This window comes from Labrus bergylta, chromosome 9, assembly GCF_963930695.1.
Source record: "Labrus bergylta chromosome 9, fLabBer1.1, whole genome shotgun sequence".
Lineage (NCBI taxonomy): Eukaryota > Metazoa > Chordata > Actinopteri > Labriformes > Labridae > Labrus > Labrus bergylta.
Genome location: NC_089203.1, coordinates 16,231,208 through 16,250,370, shown reverse-complemented (window position 1 = coordinate 16,250,370; position 19,163 = coordinate 16,231,208). Strand labels below are relative to the sequence as shown.

The following is a 19,163-nucleotide window of genomic DNA, read 5'->3' as shown; positions in this document are numbered from 1 at the left end:
TGTGAATTGCATTCAGGCACTCAAGGAGTGCTTAGTTTTCATGTCTGTTCTTTGATAAATACCGAATCCTTTTGTAAGCAGCCTTGAATACTATTTATATATTTCCTCTGAGGGACGCTGTTGCTCACAAAAAAAAATTACAGAGTTTGTCCGAGCACTGCCTCCCTCATCGTCTCGATTTAGAGGAGAGTCTTGTTCTTGTGGTAGATAGACGGTGGTATACACAGCGACCGTATAGATCATCTGCACTGATTTTCGACCTTTTTTACATTCATTTTCACGGTTTGTGATTTCTCTAAGGATTATTTTTTTGAAAAGCGTTTGTTTTTCAGTCAGACATGGCTACTCACGCTGTACTGCAGCGTTTTAAATGGCGTTTTCTGTCAGTCTCGCTGTGGCCAAGATGGATAGTCACTTATTTTCTCTTCTTCAGTTCAGCGGTAAATTGCCAAATTCGTTATTCAATACCAGAGGAGATGAAGAAAGGTTCTTTGATCGGTAACATGGCACAAGACCTCGGCTTGGATCTGAAAAGGCTCCGTTCTGGCCGGGCCCGTATCGTGACGGGAGAAAACACCCAGTACATCGAGCTGAAGACAGACAAAGGGACTCTAGTTGTGAATGACAGAATCGACAGAGAACAGCTTTGTGGGGACGTGACACCGTGCAGCTTCAGCTTCGAGATTATTTTGGAAAATCCAATCGAGTTGCATCGTATCATTGTCGAAATACTGGATGTTAATGACCATTCGCCTGTGTTCCGAAATAACAACATACGGATGGAAATAAGCGAATCTGCTGTTGTGGGCTCTCGCTTCGTATTGGAAAGTGCGGATGACCCAGATGTAGGAGTAAATGGACTTCAAGATTATGTTTTAAGCACAAGTGAAAATTTTGTGCTGAAACAGCATGCCAACCCAGACGGCAGTAAATTTGCAGAAATTATCCTGCAGAAACCTTTAGACAGAGAGGAGCAACCTCGCCTCTCATTTAAGCTGATAGCTGTTGATGGTGGAACACCACATAGATCTGGTACAGTAAATATTGATATTACTGTGTTAGATGCAAACGATAACCCTCCCGTATTCAACCAGACGGTGTACAGAGCTACTGTCTTAGAAAATTCAAAATCAGGCTCTCACGTAATAACCGTAAATGCCACAGATGCTGACAGTGGATCAAACGGGGAGGTGAGTTACGCATTTTCTAATTTAAAGGGAAATTTGGCTGATAAATTTAAAATTGACAAGACCACTGGTACAATAACGGTTTCTGGACAAATAGATTTTGAAAAGGACAAAAAACATGAAATAAGAGTTGAAGCAAAAGATCAAGGAGGGTTGACCGATCTTAGTAAAGTAATAATTGATATTGTCGATGTTAATGATAATGCACCGGTGATTAACGTCATGTCTTTTACTAGTCCTCTGTCTGAGGATGCTCCTTTTGGGTCGACTGTCGCAGTGTTTAATGCTAAAGACGCGGACTCAGAGAGCAACGGCCAGATAATGTGTACAGTAGATAAGAGTTTACCATTTAAAATTATATCATCCTTGAGTAATTACTACTCACTCGTTTCAGATTCAGCTTTTGACCGTGAAAAAACGCCAGAATACAACATTACCATAACCGCCACAGACTCAGGGTCCCCGCCTCTCTCCAGTGCCATAAAGTTGCACCTTATTCTTTCTGACATTAATGACAACCCCCCCTTATTTGATAACTTAATATACAATGCTGTCATTACAGAAAATAATTCACCAGGGATTTCAATAATCACTGTTAACGCACTGGACTCTGACTCGAAACAAAATGCGAGAATTTCATATATCTTAGAAAACACACAAGTTGGTGGTTTCCCAGTCTCCACTTACGTGTCCTTAAACTCTGACACTGGCATTATTAGCGCTGTTCGTTCATTTGATTATGAGCAGATCAAACAGCTTCAGCTGGTAGTCAACGCGCAGGATGGAGGCTCCCCACCACTCAGTAGCAACGTGACAGTGAAAATAGTGATCCAGGACCAGAACGACAACCCCCCTCAGGTCCTGTACCCAGTCCAGACTGGTGGATCAGTGGTGGCTGAGATGGTGCCTCGTGCAGCAGATGTGGGCTACCTGGTGACTAAAGTGGTGGCTGTTGATGTGGACTCTGGACAGAATGCCTGGCTCTCGTATAAACTGCAGAAAGCCACAGACAGGGCGCTGTTTGAAGTGGGCTTACAGAATGGAGAAATCAGAACTATCCGTCAAGTGAATGATAAAGATGCTGTGAAACAAAGACTGACTGTTATAGTGGAGGACAACGGGCAGCCGTCTCGTTCAGCTGCAGTCATTGTTAACGTGGCGGTGGCGGACAGCTTCCCTGAAGTGCTGTCTGAGTTCACTGACTTTACACACGACAAGGAGTACAATGACAACCTGACTTTTTACTTAGTGCTGGCTTTGGCTGTAGTGTCCTTCCTCTTCATCACGTGTGTGGTGGTGATTATATCAGTGAAAATCTACAGATGGAGACAGTCTCGCACCCTGTTTCACTCCAACCTCCCTGTGATTCCATATTATCCACCACGTTACTCAGACACTTTGGGCACAGGGACTCTCCAGCACGTGTACAATTACGAGGTGTGCAGGACGACTGACTCCAGAAAGAGTGACTGTAAGTTCGGCAGAGCTGGTAGTCAGAACGTGCTGATAATGGACCCCAGTTCTACAGGGACCATGCAGAGGATACAGAGTGAGAAGAGCATCCTGGATGAACCAGACTCTCCTCTAGAGGTTAGTTTACTGATGTTATTTATCCTATGTGCCTATATAAATCTTTTCGTAGGTGACGTTCTTCCTTTATTTTCAGCACCTTAGACAGCGTCGTAATCTTCGTAATTTATATGGGGTACCTTCTACTTAGTTATTTTGTCATATGTTTTGCACAGTGTTGGTGACATTAAGAGTGACTTAATGGAAATCAACGGGTGATTGTTGAAAAGAAAAAAAAATGTTGTAGTTGTTACCCTGGTAAAAGATAGAAGATGTTTGGGGTATTTCATTATTTCTTAAAACCTGTAATGAGCACTGCAATGTTTTTTTCACCTAGTGGCGAATTTAGACTTAAAATCCAAAGTAGTGTCTTTTTTTAAGATGAGTATAAAATAAGTTGGTATTCCAAGGGGTCTTTTTGGAAGTAAAAGGTTTATTTTATTTTTAATATTTTTGTGACATTTAACAGTTAAATACTAGCACCCATATGATATTTGCAGAATTGATTCTGTGTTACATGGCATTCTTGATTTTGAACTCTAAGGGACGCTGTTGGTCAATCCAATTTAAGCTACAGAGCATCACTAAACAGTCCCCTCCCTCACCAGTCTATCCTGTGAGAGAGCGATTGGTAGTGTGCTTCATGTGGGCTGACAGAGGCGAAAATACTCGCATGATCTGACATCTCTTTTCGTATGATAACAAACCAGAATCAACCTCGTTAGAGTTTTCTACTCTGAAGGATAAATCGTGTGCTTGGATTGCCGCGATATTAATTGTCTAATTCTTGGATCATGGCTTGTGGAATACTTCCCTTCAGTCTTTGCGTGAAATGGCGAACTGGCTGCGGAAAAAGCTGGCAGCTGCTCGTTTTCTTCTTGTATCTCAACCAAATGGTCGGTGGACATATCCGATATGCAATCCCGGAGGAGATGAAGAAAGGCTCCCTAATCGGTAATGTAGCTCAGGATCTAGGTTTGGATCTGAAAAGACTCCGTTCAGGGCGGGCCCGTATCGTGACCGGAGAAAACATCCAGTACACCGAGCTGAAGACAGACAAAGGGACTCTGGTCGTGAATGAGAGAATAGACCGAGAGCAGCTCTGCGGAGACGTCACACCGTGCAGTTTCAGCTTTGAGGTGATTTTAGAAAACCCTATGGAGCTACATCAGATTACAGTTGAAATAACAGACATAAATGATCACTCGCCAACGTTTGAAAGAGATAGAATCAATTTTGAAATCAGTGAGATAGCTAATGTTGGCTCTCGTTTTCCATTGACTAGTGCAGAAGACCCTGATGTGGGTGTAAATGGACTCAGAGAATATTTTCTGTCTGATAATGATAATTTTGTTCTGAAACAAAACTCGAATGCAGATGGAAACAAATACGCTGAAATGGTGTTACAGAAGCCTTTAGACAGAGAGACAAATCCTAAACTATCTCTGAAGCTGATCGCCGTAGACGGTGGATCACCGCAGAGATCTGGTACAGTAAATATAGATATCGTTGTTCTTGATGTCAATGATAATGCACCTGTTTTCAACCAATCTGTGTACAAAGCTACAGTGATGGAAAACTCTCCAAAAGACACTTACGTTACCACTGTTAATGCTAGTGACGCAGATTTCGGCTCAAATAGTATTGTAACGTACTATTTTTCAGACCTAAACAGTGGTCTCCGTGATATGTTCACAGTTGATGGAAAAACAGGTGCAATTCTAGTTACAGGTTCAATTGATTATGAAAAGGACAAAAAATACGAAATTAGAATCGAGGCAAAGGATCAGGGAGGATTGACGGATTCTTGCAAAGTAATAATTGAAGTTAGTGATGTGAATGACAACACCCCCGCTGTTAGCGTGATGTCATTCACTAGTCCTGTGTCAGAGGACTCTCCCCCTGGAACAACTATTGGGATCATAAATGTTAAAGATCTTGATTCAGGTGATAACGGACAAGTGAACTGTAGAATTGAAGAAAATGCACCTTTTAAGATTAAATCCAATTTAAGAAATTATTACACTTTAGTCTCAGATACTGTATTAGATCGTGAAAGTGTTTCAGAGTATAACATCACTGTAGTTGCGACAGATGCAGGTATGCCTCCTCTCTCGTCAAAGAGAACCTTTCATTTGAAGGTCTCTGATGTGAACGATAATGCACCAGTGTTTCCACAAGGTGTTTATAATGCGTTTATCACAGAGAATAACTCTCCAGGTGTGTCTGTTATCACACTAAGGGCCAGAGATCCTGATGAAAATCAAAACGCCAGAATATCTTATATTCTGGAGGACACTAATATCGGTGGATCTCCAGTTTCTGGTTTTGTCTCAGTTAATGCAGAAAGCGGAGTAGTGCACGCAGTGCGTTCATTTGATTATGAGCAGCTGAAAGAACTGGTTTTCGTGGTCAAAGCGCAGGATGGAGGCTCCCCTCCACTCAGTAGCAACGTGACAGTGAAAATGGTGATCCAGGACCAGAACGACAACCCCCCTCAGGTCCTGTACCCAGTCCAGACTGGTGGATCAGTGGTGGCTGAGATGGTGCCTCGTGCAGCAGATGTGGGCTACCTGGTGACTAAAGTGGTGGCTGTTGATGTGGACTCTGGACAGAATGCCTGGCTCTCGTATAAACTGCAGAAAGCCACAGACAGGGCGCTGTTTGAAGTGGGCTTACAGAATGGAGAAATCAGAACTATCCGTCAAGTGAATGATAAAGATGCTGTGAAACAAAGACTGACTGTTATAGTGGAGGACAACGGGCAGCCGTCTCGTTCAGCTGCAGTCATTGTTAACGTGGCGGTGGCGGACAGCTTCCCTGAAGTGCTGTCTGAGTTCACTGACTTTACACACGACAAGGAGTACAATGACAACCTGACTTTTTACTTAGTGCTGGCTTTGGCTGTAGTGTCCTTCCTCTTCATCACGTGTGTGGTGGTTATTATATCAGTGAAAATCTACAGATGGAGACAGTCTCGCACCCTGTTTCACTCCAACCTCCCTGTGATTCCATATTATCCACCACGTTACTCAGACACTTTGGGCACAGGGACTCTCCAGCACGTGTACAATTACGAGGTGTGCAGGACGACTGACTCCAGAAAGAGTGACTGTAAGTTCGGCGGAGCTGGTAGTCAGAACGTGCTGATAATGGACCCCAGTTCTACAGGGACCATGCAGAGGATACAGAGTGAGAAGAGCATCCTGGATGAACCAGATTCTCCTCTAGAGGTTAGTTTATTGAAATAATTTCTCCTCTGTGCCTCTTTGTATCTTTCCGTGTTTAAATATATTGGTCGGTGACGTTCTTCCTTTGTATTCAGCACCTTGGACAGCGTCGTATTCTGCGTAACTTATGCGGGGTACTTACTGATTTCTTTGGGGGTTTTTTTTACACGTTTTCATATTGTTGGTGACATCATTGAAATCAACTTGTGATTCTTGAAAACTACTTTGCATATAATTGTTGTATCTAATTTTCGTAATTTCTCCTTCCACTTATAGTTTAACTATAACATTTTTTTCGTTCTTTCGCGGTACTTCGTTATATTTGAGAAAATGTCACGAGCATCGCATTGTTTTGCTTTTTTCAACTTAGTGACCAATTTAGACTTAACATCAATAACAACATCTGAAATGAATTGCTATTACAAAGGTTATTTTTGAGAAATAGAATGTGAATTTTCTCATGAATTATTTGTATCATTTATCAGTCAAATGAGAGCAACCATGTAATATTTGCTGAAATGATTCTGTTTTACATGGCATTCTTGATTTTGAACTCTAAGGGACGCTGTTGGTCAATCCAATTTAAGATACAGAGCATCACTAAACAGTCCCCTCCCTCACCAGTCTATCCTGTGAGAGAGCGATTGGTAGTGTGCTTCATGTGGGCTGACAGAGGCGAAAAGACTCGCATGATCTGACATCTGTGTTCGGATGATAACCAACCAGAATCATCCTTCTGAAGATTGTTCTACTGTGAAGGATATTTCGTGTGCTTGGATTGCTGCAATAGTATTTGTGTGATTCTTGGATCATGGCTTGTGGAATATTTCCCTTCAGTCTTTGCGTAAAATGGCGAACTGGCTGCAGACAAAACTGGCTGCTGCTGGTTTTCTTCTTGTATCTCAACCAAATGGTCGGTGGACATATCCGATATACAATCCCAGAGGAGATGAAGAAAGGCTCCCTAATCGGTAATGTAGCTCAAGATCTAGGTTTGGATCTGAAAAGGCTCCGTTCAGGGTGGGCCCGTATCGTGACCGGAGAAAACATCCAGTACACCGAGCTGAAGACAGACAAAGGGACTCTGGTCGTGAATGAGAGAATAGACCGAGAGCAGCTCTGCGGAGACGTCACACCGTGCAGTTTCAGTTTTGAGGTGATTTTAGAAAACCCTATGGAGCTGCATCAGATTACAGTTGAAATAACAGACATAAATGATCACTCGCCAACATTTAAAAGAGATAAAATCAATTTTGAAATCAGTGAATCAGCTAATGCAGGTGCTCGTTTTTCACTGACGAGGGCAGAAGACCCTGATGTGGGTGTAAATGGACTCAGAGAATATTTTCTGTCTGATAATGATAATTTTGTTTTGAAACAAAACTCGAATGCAGATGGAAACAAATACGCTGAAATGGTGTTACAGAAGCCTTTAGACAGAGAGACAAATCCTAAACTATCTCTGAAGCTGATCGCCGTAGACGGTGGATCACCGCAGAGATCTGGTACAGTAAATATAGATATCGTTGTTCTTGATGTCAATGATAATGCACCTGTTTTCAACCAATCTGTGTACAAAGCTACAGTGATGGAAAACTCTCCAAAAGAAACTCATGTCACCACCCTCAATGCTAGTGACGCTGATTTTGGCTCAAATAGTATTGTAACGTACTATTTTTCAGACCTAAGCAGTGGTCTCAGTGATATGTTCACAGTTGATGGAAAAACAGGTGTAATTCTAGTTACAGGTTCAATTGATTATGAAAAGGACAAAAAAATTGAGCTCAGACTCGAGGCAAAAGATCAGGGAGGATTGACGGATTCTTGCAAAGTAATAATTGAAGTTAGTGATGTGAATGACAACACCCCCGCTGTTAGCGTGATGTCATTCACTAGTCCTGTGTCAGAGGACTCTCCTCCTGGAACAACTATTGGGATCATAAATGTTAAAGATCTCGATTCAGGTGATAATGGACAAGTGAACTGTAGAATTGAAGAAAATGCACCTTTTAAGATTAAATCCAATTTAAGAAATTATTACACTTTGGTCACAGATACTGTATTAGATCGTGAAAGTGTTTCAGAGTATAACATCACTGTAGTTGTAACAGATGCAGGCATGCCTCCTCTCTCGTCAAAGAGAACCTTTCATTTGAAGGTCTCTGATGTGAACGATAATGCACCAGTGTTTCCACAAGGTGTTTATAATGCGTTTATCACAGAGAATAACTCTCCAGGTGTGTCTGTTATCACACTAAGGGCCAGAGATCCTGATGAAAACCAAAACGCCAGGATATCTTATATTCTGGAGGACACTAATATCGGTGGATCTCCAGTTTCTGGTTTTGTCTCAGTTAATGCAGAAAGCGGAGTAGTGCACGCAGTGCGTTCATTTGATTATGAGCAGCTGAAAGAACTGGTTTTCGTGGTCAAAGCGCAGGATGGAGGCTCTCCTCCACTCAGTAGCAACGTGACAGTGAAAATTGTGATCCAGGACCAGAACGACAACCCCCCTCAGGTCCTGTACCCAGTCCAGACTGGTGGATCAGTGGTGGCTGAGATGGTGCCTCGTGTTGCAGATGTGGGCTACCTGGTGACTAAAGTGGTGGCTGTTGATGTGGACTCTGGACAGAATGCCTGGCTCTCGTATGAACTGCAGAAAGCCACAGACAGGGCGCTGTTTGAAGTGGGCTTACAGAATGGAGAAATCAGAACTATCCGCCAAGTGAATGATAAAGATGCTGTGAAACAAAGACTGACTGTTATAGTGGAGGACAACGGGCAGCCGTCTCGTTCAGCTGCAGTCATTGTTAACGTGGCGGTGGCGGACAGCTTCCCTGAAGTGCTGTCTGAGTTCACTGACTTTACACACGACAAGGAGTACAATGACAACCTGACTTTTTACTTAGTGCTGGCTTTGGCTGTAGTGTCCTTCCTCTTCATCACGTGTGTAGTGGTTATTATATCAATGAAAATCTACAGATGGAGACAGTCTCGCACCCTGTATCACTCCAACCTCCCTGTGATTCCATATTATCCACCACGTTACTCAGACACTTTGGGCACAGGGACTCTCCAGCACGTGTACAATTACGAGGTGTGCAGGACGACTGACTCCAGAAAGAGTGACTGTAAGTTCGGCAGAGCTGGTAGTCAGAACGTGTTGATAATGGACCCCAGTTCTACAGGGACCATGCAGCGGATACAGAGTGAGAAGAGCATCCTGGATGAACCAGACTCTCCTCTAGAGGTTAGTTTACTGAAATAATTCATCCTCTGTGCCTCTTTGTATCTTTCCGTGTTTAAATATATTTGTTGGTGACGTTTTTCTTTTGTATTCAGCACCTTGGACAGCGTCGTATTCTGCGTAATTTATATGGGGTACTTCCGACTTAGTTATTTTGTTAGACGTTGTTCAGTGTTGGTGAGTTTCAGAGTGACTTCATGGAAATCAACTGGTGATTTTTAAAAACATGTTTGTATATTATTTTAGCAACAGACTTGAACAATTCTCATTCAGCATCTATAGTTTCACCAAACTTAAGTTTTGTTTTTTCTTTTCTAGATTTTACCGTGTTTAAAGATAGAAGATTTGGGGTATCTTATTATTTGTTAAAACCTGTAATGAGAAATGTAATTTTTATTTCACTTTTTGACCAATTTAGACGTTATTTCCAAAATCTTGTCTTTTTTTTAGATGAGTTTTTAACTAATTTGTATTCCAATGGTTATTTTAGAAGAATATAATGTGAATTTTCTTTTACAGTATGTATATTATTTATCAGTCAAATGAGAGCAACCACGTAATATTTTCAGAAATAATTCTGTGTTACATGGCATTCTTGATTTTGAACTCTAAGGGACGCTGTTGGTCAATCCAATTTAAGCTACAGAGCATCACTAAACAGTCCCCTCCCTCACCAGTCTATCCTGTGAGAGAGCGATTGGTAGTGTGCTTCATGTGGGCTGACAGAGGCCAAAAGACTCGCATGATCTGACATCTCTTTTCGGATGATAACAAACCAGAATCAACCTCTTTAGAGTTTTTCTACTGTGAAGGATAATTCCTGTGCTTGGATTGCCGCGATAGTGTTTGTGTGATTCTTGGATCATGGCTTGTGGAATACTTCCCTTCAGTCTTTGCGTGAAATGGCGAACTGGCTACGGAAAAAACTGGCTGCTGCTCGTTTTCTTCTTGTATCTCAACCAAATGGTCGGTGGACATATCCGATATACAATCCCGGAGGAGATGAAGAAAGGCTCCCTAATCGGTAATGTAGCTCAGGATCTTGGTTTGGATATGAAAAGGCTCCGTTCAGGGCGGGCCCGTATCGTGACCGGAGAAAACATCCAGTACACCGAGCTGAAGACAGACAAAGGGACTCTGGTCGTGAATGAGAGAATAGACCGAGAGCAGCTCTGCGGAGACGTCACACCGTGCAGTTTCAGCTTTGAGGTGATTTTAGAAAACCCTATGGAGCTACATCAGATTACAGTTGAAATAACAGACATAAATGATCACTCGCCAACATTTAAAAGAGATAAAATCAATTTTGAAATCAGTGAATCAGCTAATGCAGGTGCCCGTTTTCCATTGACTAGTGCAGAAGACCCTGATGTGGGTGTAAATGGACTCAGAGAATATTTTCTGTCTGATAATGATAATTTTGTTTTGAAACAAAACTCGAATGCAGATGGAAAGAAATATGCTGAAATGGTGTTACAGAAGCCTTTAGACAGAGAGACAAATCCTAAACTATCTCTGAAGCTGATCGCCGTAGACGGTGGATCGCCGCAGAGATCTGGTACAGTAAATATAGATATCGTTGTTCTTGATGCCAATGATAATGCACCTGTTTTTAACCAATCTGTGTACAAAGCTACAGTGATGGAAAACTCTCCAAAAGAAACTCATGTCACCACCCTCAATGCTAGTGACGCTGATTTCGGCTCAAATAGTATTGTAACTTATTATTTTTCAGACCTAAACAGTGGTTTCAGTAATATGTTCACAGTAGATGGAAAAACAGGTGTAATTTTAGTTACAGGTTCAATTGATTTCGAAAAAGAAAAAAAATACGAAATTAGAATCGAGGCAAAGGATCAGGGAGGATTGATTGATTCAAGCAAAGTAATAATTGAAGTTAGTGATATAAATGACAACGTCCCTGCTGTTAGCGTGATGTCATTCACTAGTCCTGTGTCAGAGGACTCTCCTCCTGGAACAACTATTGGGATCATAAATGTTAAAGATCTCGATTCAGGTGATAACGGACAAGTGAACTGTAGAATTGAAGAAAATTCACCTTTTAAGATTAAATCCAATTTAAGAAATTATTACACTTTGGTCACAGATACTGTATTAGATCGTGAAAGTGTTTCAGAGTATAACATCACTGTAGTTGTAACAGATGCAGGCATGCCTCCTCTCTCGTCAAAGAGAACCTTTCATTTGAAGGTCTCTGATGTGAACGATAATGCACCAGTGTTTCCACAAGGTGTTTATAATGCGTTTATCACAGAGAATAACTCTCCAGGTGTGTCTGTTATCACACTAAGGGCCAGAGATCCTGATGAAAACCAAAACGCCCGAATATCTTATATTCTGGAAGACACTAATATCGGTGGATCTCCAGTTTCTGGTTTTGTCTCAGTTAATGCAGAAAGCGGAGTAGTGCACGCAGTCCGTTCATTTGATTATGAGCAGCTGAAAGAACTGGTTTTTGTGGTCAAAGCGCAGGATGGAGGCTCTCCTCCACTCAGTAGCAACGTGACAGTGAAAATGGTGATCCAGGACCAGAACGACAACCCCCCTCAGGTCCTGTACCCAGTCCAGACTGGTGGATCAGTGGTGGCTGAGATGGTGCCTCGTGTTGCAGATGTGGGCTACCTGGTGACTAAAGTGGTGGCTGTTGATGTGGACTCTGGACAGAATGCCTGGCTCTCGTATAAACTGCAGAAAGCCACAGACAGGGCGCTGTTTGAAGTGGGCTTACAGAATGGAGAAATCAGAACTATCCGTCAAGTGAATGATAAAGATGCTGTGAAACAAAGACTGACTGTTATAGTGGAGGACAACGGGCAGCCGTCTCGTTCAGCTGCAGTCATTGTTAACGTGGCGGTGGCGGACAGCTTCCCTGAAGTGCTGTCTGAGTTCACTGACTTTACACACGACAAGGAGTACAATGACAACCTGACTTTTTACTTAGTGCTGGCTTTGGCTGTAGTGTCCTTCCTCTTCATCACGTGTGTAGTGGTTATTATATCAGTGAAAATCTACAGATGGAGACAGTCTCGCACCCTGTTTCACTCCAACCTCCCTGTGATTCCATATTATCCACCACGTTACTCAGACACTTTGGGCACAGGGACTCTCCAGCACGTGTACAATTACGAGGTGTGCAGGACGACTGACTCCAGAAAGAGTGACTGTAAGTTCGGCAGAGCTGGTAGTCAGAACGTGCTGATAATGGACCCCAGTTCTACAGGGACCATGCAGAGGATACAGAGTGAGAAGAGCATCCTGGATGAACCAGACTCTCCTCTAGAGGTTAGTTTACTGATGTTATTCATCCTATGTGCCGATATAAATCTTTTCGTAGGTGACGTCCTTCCTTTATTGTCAGCACCTTGGACAGCGTCGTATTCTGCGAAATTTCTATTGGGTACCTCCTACTTAGTTATTTTGTTAGACGTTTTGCACAGTGTTGGTGACATTCGGAGTGACTTCATGGAAATCAACTGGTGATTGTTGAAAACATGTATATAATTTTAGCAACTGACTTTAACAATTTTCTTTCAACTAATATTGTTTCACCATACCCTTTTCTTGTTTGTGTAGTTGTTTCCTTGTTAAAAGATACAAGATATTTGGAGTATTTTATTTTTTCTTAAAACCTGTCAGGAGCACTGCAATGTTTTTTCACTTAGTGGCGAATTTAGACTTAAAATCCAAACTAGTGTCTTTTTTTAAGATGAGTATAAAATAAGTTGGTAATCTAAGGGGTCTTTTGGGGAGTAAAAGGTTTATTTTATTTAAAATATTTTTGTATCATTTACCAGTCAAATGAGAGCAACCATACAATATTTGCTGAAATGATTCTGTGTAACACGGCATTCTTGATTTTGAACTCTAAGGGACGCTGTTGGTCAATCCAATTTAAGCTACAGAGCATCACTAAACAGTCCCCTCCCTCACCAGTCTATCCTGTGAGAGAGCGATTGGTAGTGTGCTTCATGTGGGCTGACAGAGGCGAAAATACTCGCATGATCTGACATCTCTTTTCGGATGATAACCAACCAGAATCAACCTTCTAAAGAAATTTCTACTGTGAAGGATATTTCGTTTGCTTGGATTGCTGCGATAGTATTTGTGTGATTCTTGGGTCATGGCTTGTGGAATACTTCCCTTTAGTCTTTGCGTGAAATGGCGAACTGGCTGCAGACATAACTGGCTGCTACTCGTTTTCTTCTTGTATCTCAACCAAATGGTCGGTGGACATATCCGATATGCAATCCCGGAGGAGATGAAGAAAGGCTCCCTAATCGGTAATGTAGCTCAAGATCTAGGTTTGGATATGAAAAGACTCCGTTCAGGGCGGGCCCGTATCGTGACCGGAGAAAACATCCAGTACACCGAGCTGAAGACAGACAAAGGGACTCTGGTCGTAAATGAGAGAATAGACCGAGAGCAGCTCTGCGGAGACGTCACACCGTGCAGTTTCAGCTTTGAGGTGATTTTAGAAAACCCTATGGAGCTACATCAGATTACAGTTGAAATAACAGACATAAATGATCACTCGCCAACATTTCAAAGAGATAGAATCAATTTTGAAATCAGTGAGATAGCTAATGCAGGTGCCCATTTTACATTGACGAGGGCGGAAGACCCTGATGTGGGTGTAAATGGACTCAGAGAATATTTTCTGTCTGAGAATGATCATTTTGTTCTCAAACAAAACTCGAATGCAGATGGGAAGAAATACGCTGAAATGGTGTTACAGAAGCCTTTAGACAGAGAGACAAATCCTAAACTATCTCTGAAGCTGATCGCCGTAGACGGTGGATCGCCGCAGAGATCTGGTACAGTAAATATAGATATCGTTGTTCTTGATGCCAATGATAATGCACCTGTTTTTAACCAATCTGTGTACAAAGCTACAGTGATGGAAAACTCTCCAAAAGACACTTACGTTACCACTGTTAATGCTAGTGATGCAGATTACGGCTCAAATAGTATTGTAACATACTATTTTTCAGACCTGAGTAGTGGTCTCCGTGATATGTTCACAGTTGATGGAAAAACAGGTGTAATTTTAGTTACAGGTTCAATTGATTATGAAAAGGAACAAAAATACGAAATTAGAATCGAGGCAAAGGATCAGGGAGGAATGACGGATTCAAGCAAAGTGATAATTGAAGTTAGTGATGTGAATGACAACACCCCCGCTGTTAGCGTGATGTCATTCACTAGTCCTGTGTCAGAGGACTCTCCTCCTGGAACAACTATTGGGATCATAAATGTTAAAGATCTTGATTCAGGTGATAACGGACAAGTGAACTGTAGAATTGAAGAAAATGCACCTTTTAAGATTAAATCCAATTTAAGAAATTATTACACTTTGGTCACAGATACTGTATTAGATCGTGAAAGTGTTTCAGAGTATAACATCACTGTAGTTGCGACAGATGCAGGTATGCCTCCTCTCTCGTCAAAGAGAACCTTTCATTTGAAGGTCTCTGATGTGAACGATAATGCACCAGTGTTTCCACAAGGTGTTTATAATGCGTTTATCACAGAGAATAACTCTCCAGGTGTGTCTGTTATCACACTAAGGGCCAGAGATCCTGATGAAAACCAAAACGCCAGAATATCTTATATTCTGGAAGACACTAATATCGGTGGATCTCCAGTTTCTGGTTTTGTCTCAGTTAATGCAGAAAGCGGAGTAGTGCACGCAGTCCGTTCATTTGATTATGAGCAGCTGAAAGAACTGGTTTTCGTGGTCAAAGCGCAGGATGGAGGCTCCCCTCCACTCAGTAGCAACGTGACAGTGAAAATGGTGATCCAGGACCAGAACGACAACCCCCCTCAGGTCCTGTACCCAGTCCAGACTGGTGGCTCAGTGGTGGCTGAGATGGTGCCTCGTGCAGCAGATGTGGGCTACCTGGTGACTAAAGTGGTGGCTGTTGATGTGGACTCTGGACAGAATGCCTGGCTCTCGTATAAACTGCAGAAAGCTACAGACAGGGCGCTGTTTGAAGTGGGCTTACAGAATGGAGAAATCAGAACTATCCGCCAAGTGAATGATAAAGATGCTGTGAAACAAAGACTGACTGTTATAGTGGAGGACAACGGGCAGCCGTCTCGTTCAGCTGCAGTCATTGTTAACGTGGCGGTGGCGGACAGCTTCCCTGAAGTGCTGTCTGAGTTCACTGACTTTACACACGACAAGGAGTACAATGACAACCTGACTTTTTACTTAGTGCTGGCTTTGGCTGTAGTGTCCTTCCTCTTCATCACGTGTGTTGTGGTTATTATATCAGTGAAAATCTACAGATGGAGACAGTCTCGCACCCTGTATCACTCCAACCTCCCTGTGATTCCATATTATCCACCACGTTACTCAGACACTTTGGGCACAGGGACTCTCCAGCACGTGTACAATTACGAGGTGTGCAGGACGACTGACTCCAGAAAGAGTGACTGTAAGTTCGGCAGAGCTGGTAGTCAGAACGTGCTGATAATGGACCCCAGTTCTACAGGGACCATGCAGAGGATACAGAGTGAGAAGAGCATCCTGGATGAACCAGATTCTCCTCTAGAGGTTAGTTTACTGATGTTATTTATCCTCTGTGCCGATATAAATCTTTTCGTAGGTGACGCTCTTCCTTTATTTTCAGCACCTTGGACAGCGTCGTATTCTGCTTAATTTATATGGGATACCTTCTACTTAGTTATTTTGTTACACGTTGTTCAGTGTTGGTGACTTTCAGAGTGACTTCATGGAAATCAACTAGTGATTGTTGAAAACATGTAAATAATTTTAGCATCTGACTTTAACAATTCTCGTTCAACTTCTATAGTTTCACCATACCCTTTTCTTTTTTTGTAGTTGTTTCCTTGTTAAACGATAGAATATGTTTGGAGTATTTTATTATTTCTTAAAACCTGTCAGGAGCACTGCAATGTTTTTTTTTTTTACCTTGTGGCGAATTTAGACATAAAATCCAAACTAGTGTCTTCTTTTAAGATGAGGCTAAAGTAAGTTGGTATTCTAAGGGGTCTTTGAATGGAGTAAAATGTTTTTTTCTATTTTAAATATTTTTGTGACATTTAAAAGTAAAATGCTAGCACCCATATGATATTTGTCGAAATCATTTTGTGTTACATGGCAATCTTGATTTTGAACTCTAAGGGACGCTGTTGGTCAATCCAATTTAAGCTACAGAGCATCACTAAACAGTCCCCTCCCTCACCAGTCTATCCTGTGAGAGAGCGATTGGTAGTGTGCTTCATGTGGGCCGACAGAGGCGAATAGACTCGCATGATCTGACATCTCTTTTCGTATGATAACAAACCAGAATCAACCTCGTTAGAGTTTGTTTCTGTAAAGGGTAATTCCTGTGCTTGGATTGCCGCGATAGTATTTGTGTGATTCTTGGGTCATGGCTTGTGGAATATTTCCCTTCAGTCTTTGCGTGAAATGGCGAACTGGCTACGGAAAAAACTGGCTGCTGCTCGTTTTCTTCTTGTATCTCAACCAAATGGTCGGTGGACATATCCGATATGCAATCCCGGAGGAGATGAAGAAAGGCTCCCTAATCGGTAATGTAGCTCAGGATCTAGGCTTGGATCTGAAAAGACTCCGTTCAGGGCGGGCCCGTATCGTGACCGGAGAAAACATCCAGTACACCGAGCTGAAGACAGACAAAGGGACTCTGGTCGTGAATGAGAGAATAGACCGAGAGCAGCTCTGCGGAGACGTCACACCGTGCAGTTTCAGCTTTGAGGTGATTTTAGAAAACCCTATGGAGCTACATCAGATTACAGTTGAAATAACAGACATAAATGATCACTCGCCAACATTTAAAAGAGATAAAATCAATTTTGAAATTAGTGAGATAGCTAATGTAGGTGCTCGTTTTTCATTGACGAGTGCAGAAGACCCTGATGTGGGTGTAAATGGACTCAGAGAATATTTTCTGTCTGATAATGATAATTTTGTTCTGAAACAAAACTCGAATGCAGATGGAAAGAAATATGCTGAAATGGTGTTACAGAAGCCTTTAGACAGAGAGACAAATCCTAAACTATCTCTGAAGCTGATCGCCGTAGACGGTGGATCGCCGCAGAGATCTGGTACAGTAAATATAGATATCGTTGTTCTTGATGCCAATGATAATGCACCTGTTTTTAACCAATCTGTGTACAAAGCTACAGTGATGGAAAACTCTCCAAAAGACACTTACGTTACCACTGTTAATGCTAGTGACGCAGATTACGGCTCAAATAGTATTGTAACGTACTATTTTTCAGACCTAAATAGTGGCCTCAGTGATATGTTCACAGTTGATGGAAGAACTGGTGATATTTTTATTAAAGGTGCTGTGGATTATGAAAAGGATAAGAAATTTGAGCTCAGACTCGATGCAAAAGATCAGGGAGGAATGACCGATTCTTGCAAAGTAATAATTGAAGTTAGTGATGTGAATGACAACACCCCCGCTGTTAGCGTGATGTCATTCACTAGTCCTGTGTCAGAGGACTCTCCTCCTGGAACAACTATTGGGATCATAAATGTTAAAGATCTTGATTCAGGTGATAACGGACAAGTGAACTGTAGAATTGAAGAAAATGCACCTTTTAAGATTAAATCCAATTTAAGAAATTATTACACTTTGGTCACAGATACTGTATTAGATCGTGAAAGTGTTTCAGAGTATAACATCACTGTAGTTGTAACAGATGCAGGAATGCCTCCTCTCTCATCAAAGAGAACCTTTCATTTGAAGGTCTCTGATGTGAACGATAATGCACCAGTGTTTCCACAAGGTGTTTATAATGCGTTTATCACAGAGAATAACTCTCCAGGTGTGTCTGTTATCACACTAAGGGCCAGAGATCCTGATGAAAACCAAAACGCCAGAATATCTTATATTCTGGAAGACACTAATATCGGTGGATCTCCAGTTTCTGGTTTTGTCTCAGTTAATGCAGAAAGCGGAGTAGTGCACGCAGTGCGTTCATTTGATTATGAGCAGCTGAAAGAACTGGTTTTCGTGGTCAAAGCGCAGGATGGAGGCTCTCCTCCACTCAGTAGCAACGTGACAGTGAAAATGGTGATCCAGGACCAGAACGACAACCCCCCTCAGGTCCTGTACCCAGTCCAGACTGGTGGATCAGTGGTGGCTGAGATGGTGCCTCGTGCAGCAGATGTGGGCTACCTGGTGACTAAAGTGGTGGCTGTTGATGTGGACTCTGGACAGAATGCCTGGCTCTCGTATAAACTGCAGAAAGCCACAGACAGGGCGCTGTTTGAAGTGGGCTTACAGAATGGAGAAATCAGAACTATACGCCAAGTGAATGATAAAGATGCTGTGAAACAAAGACTGACTGTTATAGTGGAGGACAACGGGCAGCCGTCTCGTTCAGCTGCAGTCATTGTTAACGTGGCGGTGGCGGACAGCTTCCCTGAAGTGCTGTCTGAGTTCACTGACTTTACACACGACAAGGAGTACAATGACAACCTGACTTTTTACTTAGTGCTGGCTTTGGCTGTAGTGTCCTTCCTCTTCATCACGTGTGTAGTGGTTATTATATCAGTGAAAATCTACAGATGGAGACAGTCTCGCACCCTGTTTCACTCCAACCTCCCTGTGATTCCATATTATCCACCACGTTACTCAGACACTTTGGGCACAGGGACTCTCCAGCACGTGTACAATTACGAGGTGTGCAGGACGACTGATTCCAGAAAGAGTGACTGTAAGTTCGGCAGAGCTGGTAGTCAGAACGTGCTGATAATGGACCCCAGTTCTACAGGGACCATGCAGCGGATACAGAGTGAGAAGAGCATCCTGGATGAACCAGATTCTCCTCTAGAGGTTAGTTTACCGAAATAATTTATCCTCTGTGCCTCTATGTATCTTTCCGTGTTTAAATATATTTGTGACG

General features: G+C 42.3%; 7 protein-coding genes across 36 annotated transcripts in view; all 7 read left to right on the top strand.

Moving 5' to 3' along the window:
• The window catches only part of LOC109979913 (protocadherin gamma-A11-like), a 312,688-nt gene that overhangs the window by 142,719 nt on the left and 150,806 nt on the right, over positions 1–19,163 (top strand). The window lies entirely within an intron of this gene.
• Positions 330–3,105, top strand: LOC109979735 (protocadherin beta-4-like). Its single transcript, XM_065959035.1, has 4 exons — positions 330–714; positions 1,950–1,952; positions 2,005–2,777; positions 3,094–3,105. Exons 1-4 carry the CDS (start codon positions 339–341, stop codon positions 3,103–3,105), a joined length of 1,164 nt encoding a protein of 387 aa, XP_065815107.1. The 5' UTR covers positions 330–338.
• LOC136180025 (protocadherin beta-16-like) lies at positions 2,849–6,153 on the top strand. The gene is made up of 3 exons (XM_065959115.1): positions 2,849–3,934; positions 4,692–4,703; positions 5,234–6,153. Exons 1-3 carry the CDS (start codon positions 3,551–3,553, stop codon positions 6,005–6,007), a joined length of 1,170 nt encoding a protein of 389 aa, XP_065815187.1. The 5' UTR covers positions 2,849–3,550; the 3' UTR covers positions 6,008–6,153.
• LOC109979957 (protocadherin beta-4-like) lies at positions 6,150–9,254 on the top strand. The gene is made up of 2 exons (XM_065959034.1): positions 6,150–7,173; positions 8,461–9,254. Exons 1-2 carry the CDS (start codon positions 6,798–6,800, stop codon positions 9,252–9,254), a joined length of 1,170 nt encoding a protein of 389 aa, XP_065815106.1. The 5' UTR covers positions 6,150–6,797.
• On the top strand, positions 9,772–12,842 carry LOC109979956 (protocadherin beta-4-like). The gene is made up of 4 exons (XM_065959033.1): positions 9,772–10,481; positions 11,239–11,250; positions 11,781–12,536; positions 12,828–12,842. Exons 1-4 carry the CDS (start codon positions 10,098–10,100, stop codon positions 12,840–12,842), a joined length of 1,167 nt encoding a protein of 388 aa, XP_065815105.1. The 5' UTR covers positions 9,772–10,097.
• LOC114920704 (protocadherin beta-4-like) lies at positions 12,547–16,006 on the top strand. The gene is made up of 4 exons (XM_065959032.1): positions 12,547–13,758; positions 14,516–14,527; positions 15,058–15,813; positions 15,983–16,006. Exons 1-4 carry the CDS (start codon positions 13,375–13,377, stop codon positions 16,004–16,006), a joined length of 1,176 nt encoding a protein of 391 aa, XP_065815104.1. The 5' UTR covers positions 12,547–13,374.
• Positions 15,879–19,126, top strand: LOC136179942 (protocadherin beta-4-like). Its single transcript, XM_065958698.1, has 3 exons — positions 15,879–17,038; positions 17,796–17,807; positions 18,338–19,126. Exons 1-3 carry the CDS (start codon positions 16,655–16,657, stop codon positions 19,109–19,111), a joined length of 1,170 nt encoding a protein of 389 aa, XP_065814770.1. The 5' UTR covers positions 15,879–16,654; the 3' UTR covers positions 19,112–19,126.

What these genes read in the sequence shown, in the direction of transcription:
- LOC109979735 (XM_065959035.1), top strand. Translation starts at nt 339, where the DNA reads ATGGCTACTCACGCTGTACTGCAGCGTTTTAAATGGCGTTTTCTGTCA.
- LOC136180025 (XM_065959115.1), top strand. Translation starts at nt 3,551, where the DNA reads ATGGCTTGTGGAATACTTCCCTTCAGTCTTTGCGTGAAATGGCGAACT.
- LOC109979957 (XM_065959034.1), top strand. Translation starts at nt 6,798, where the DNA reads ATGGCTTGTGGAATATTTCCCTTCAGTCTTTGCGTAAAATGGCGAACT. An exon ending in AAACCCTATGGAGCTGCATC is followed by an intron (nt 7,174 to 8,460) that starts AGATTACAGTTG and finishes GTAGCAACGTGA; the next exon opens with CAGTGAAAATTGTGATCCAG.
- LOC109979956 (XM_065959033.1), top strand. Translation starts at nt 10,098, where the DNA reads ATGGCTTGTGGAATACTTCCCTTCAGTCTTTGCGTGAAATGGCGAACT.
- LOC114920704 (XM_065959032.1), top strand. Translation starts at nt 13,375, where the DNA reads ATGGCTTGTGGAATACTTCCCTTTAGTCTTTGCGTGAAATGGCGAACT. An exon ending in AACCAGATTCTCCTCTAGAG is followed by an intron (nt 15,814 to 15,982) that starts GTTAGTTTACTG and finishes GGTGACTTTCAG; the next exon opens with AGTGACTTCATGGAAATCAA.
- LOC136179942 (XM_065958698.1), top strand. Translation starts at nt 16,655, where the DNA reads ATGGCTTGTGGAATATTTCCCTTCAGTCTTTGCGTGAAATGGCGAACT.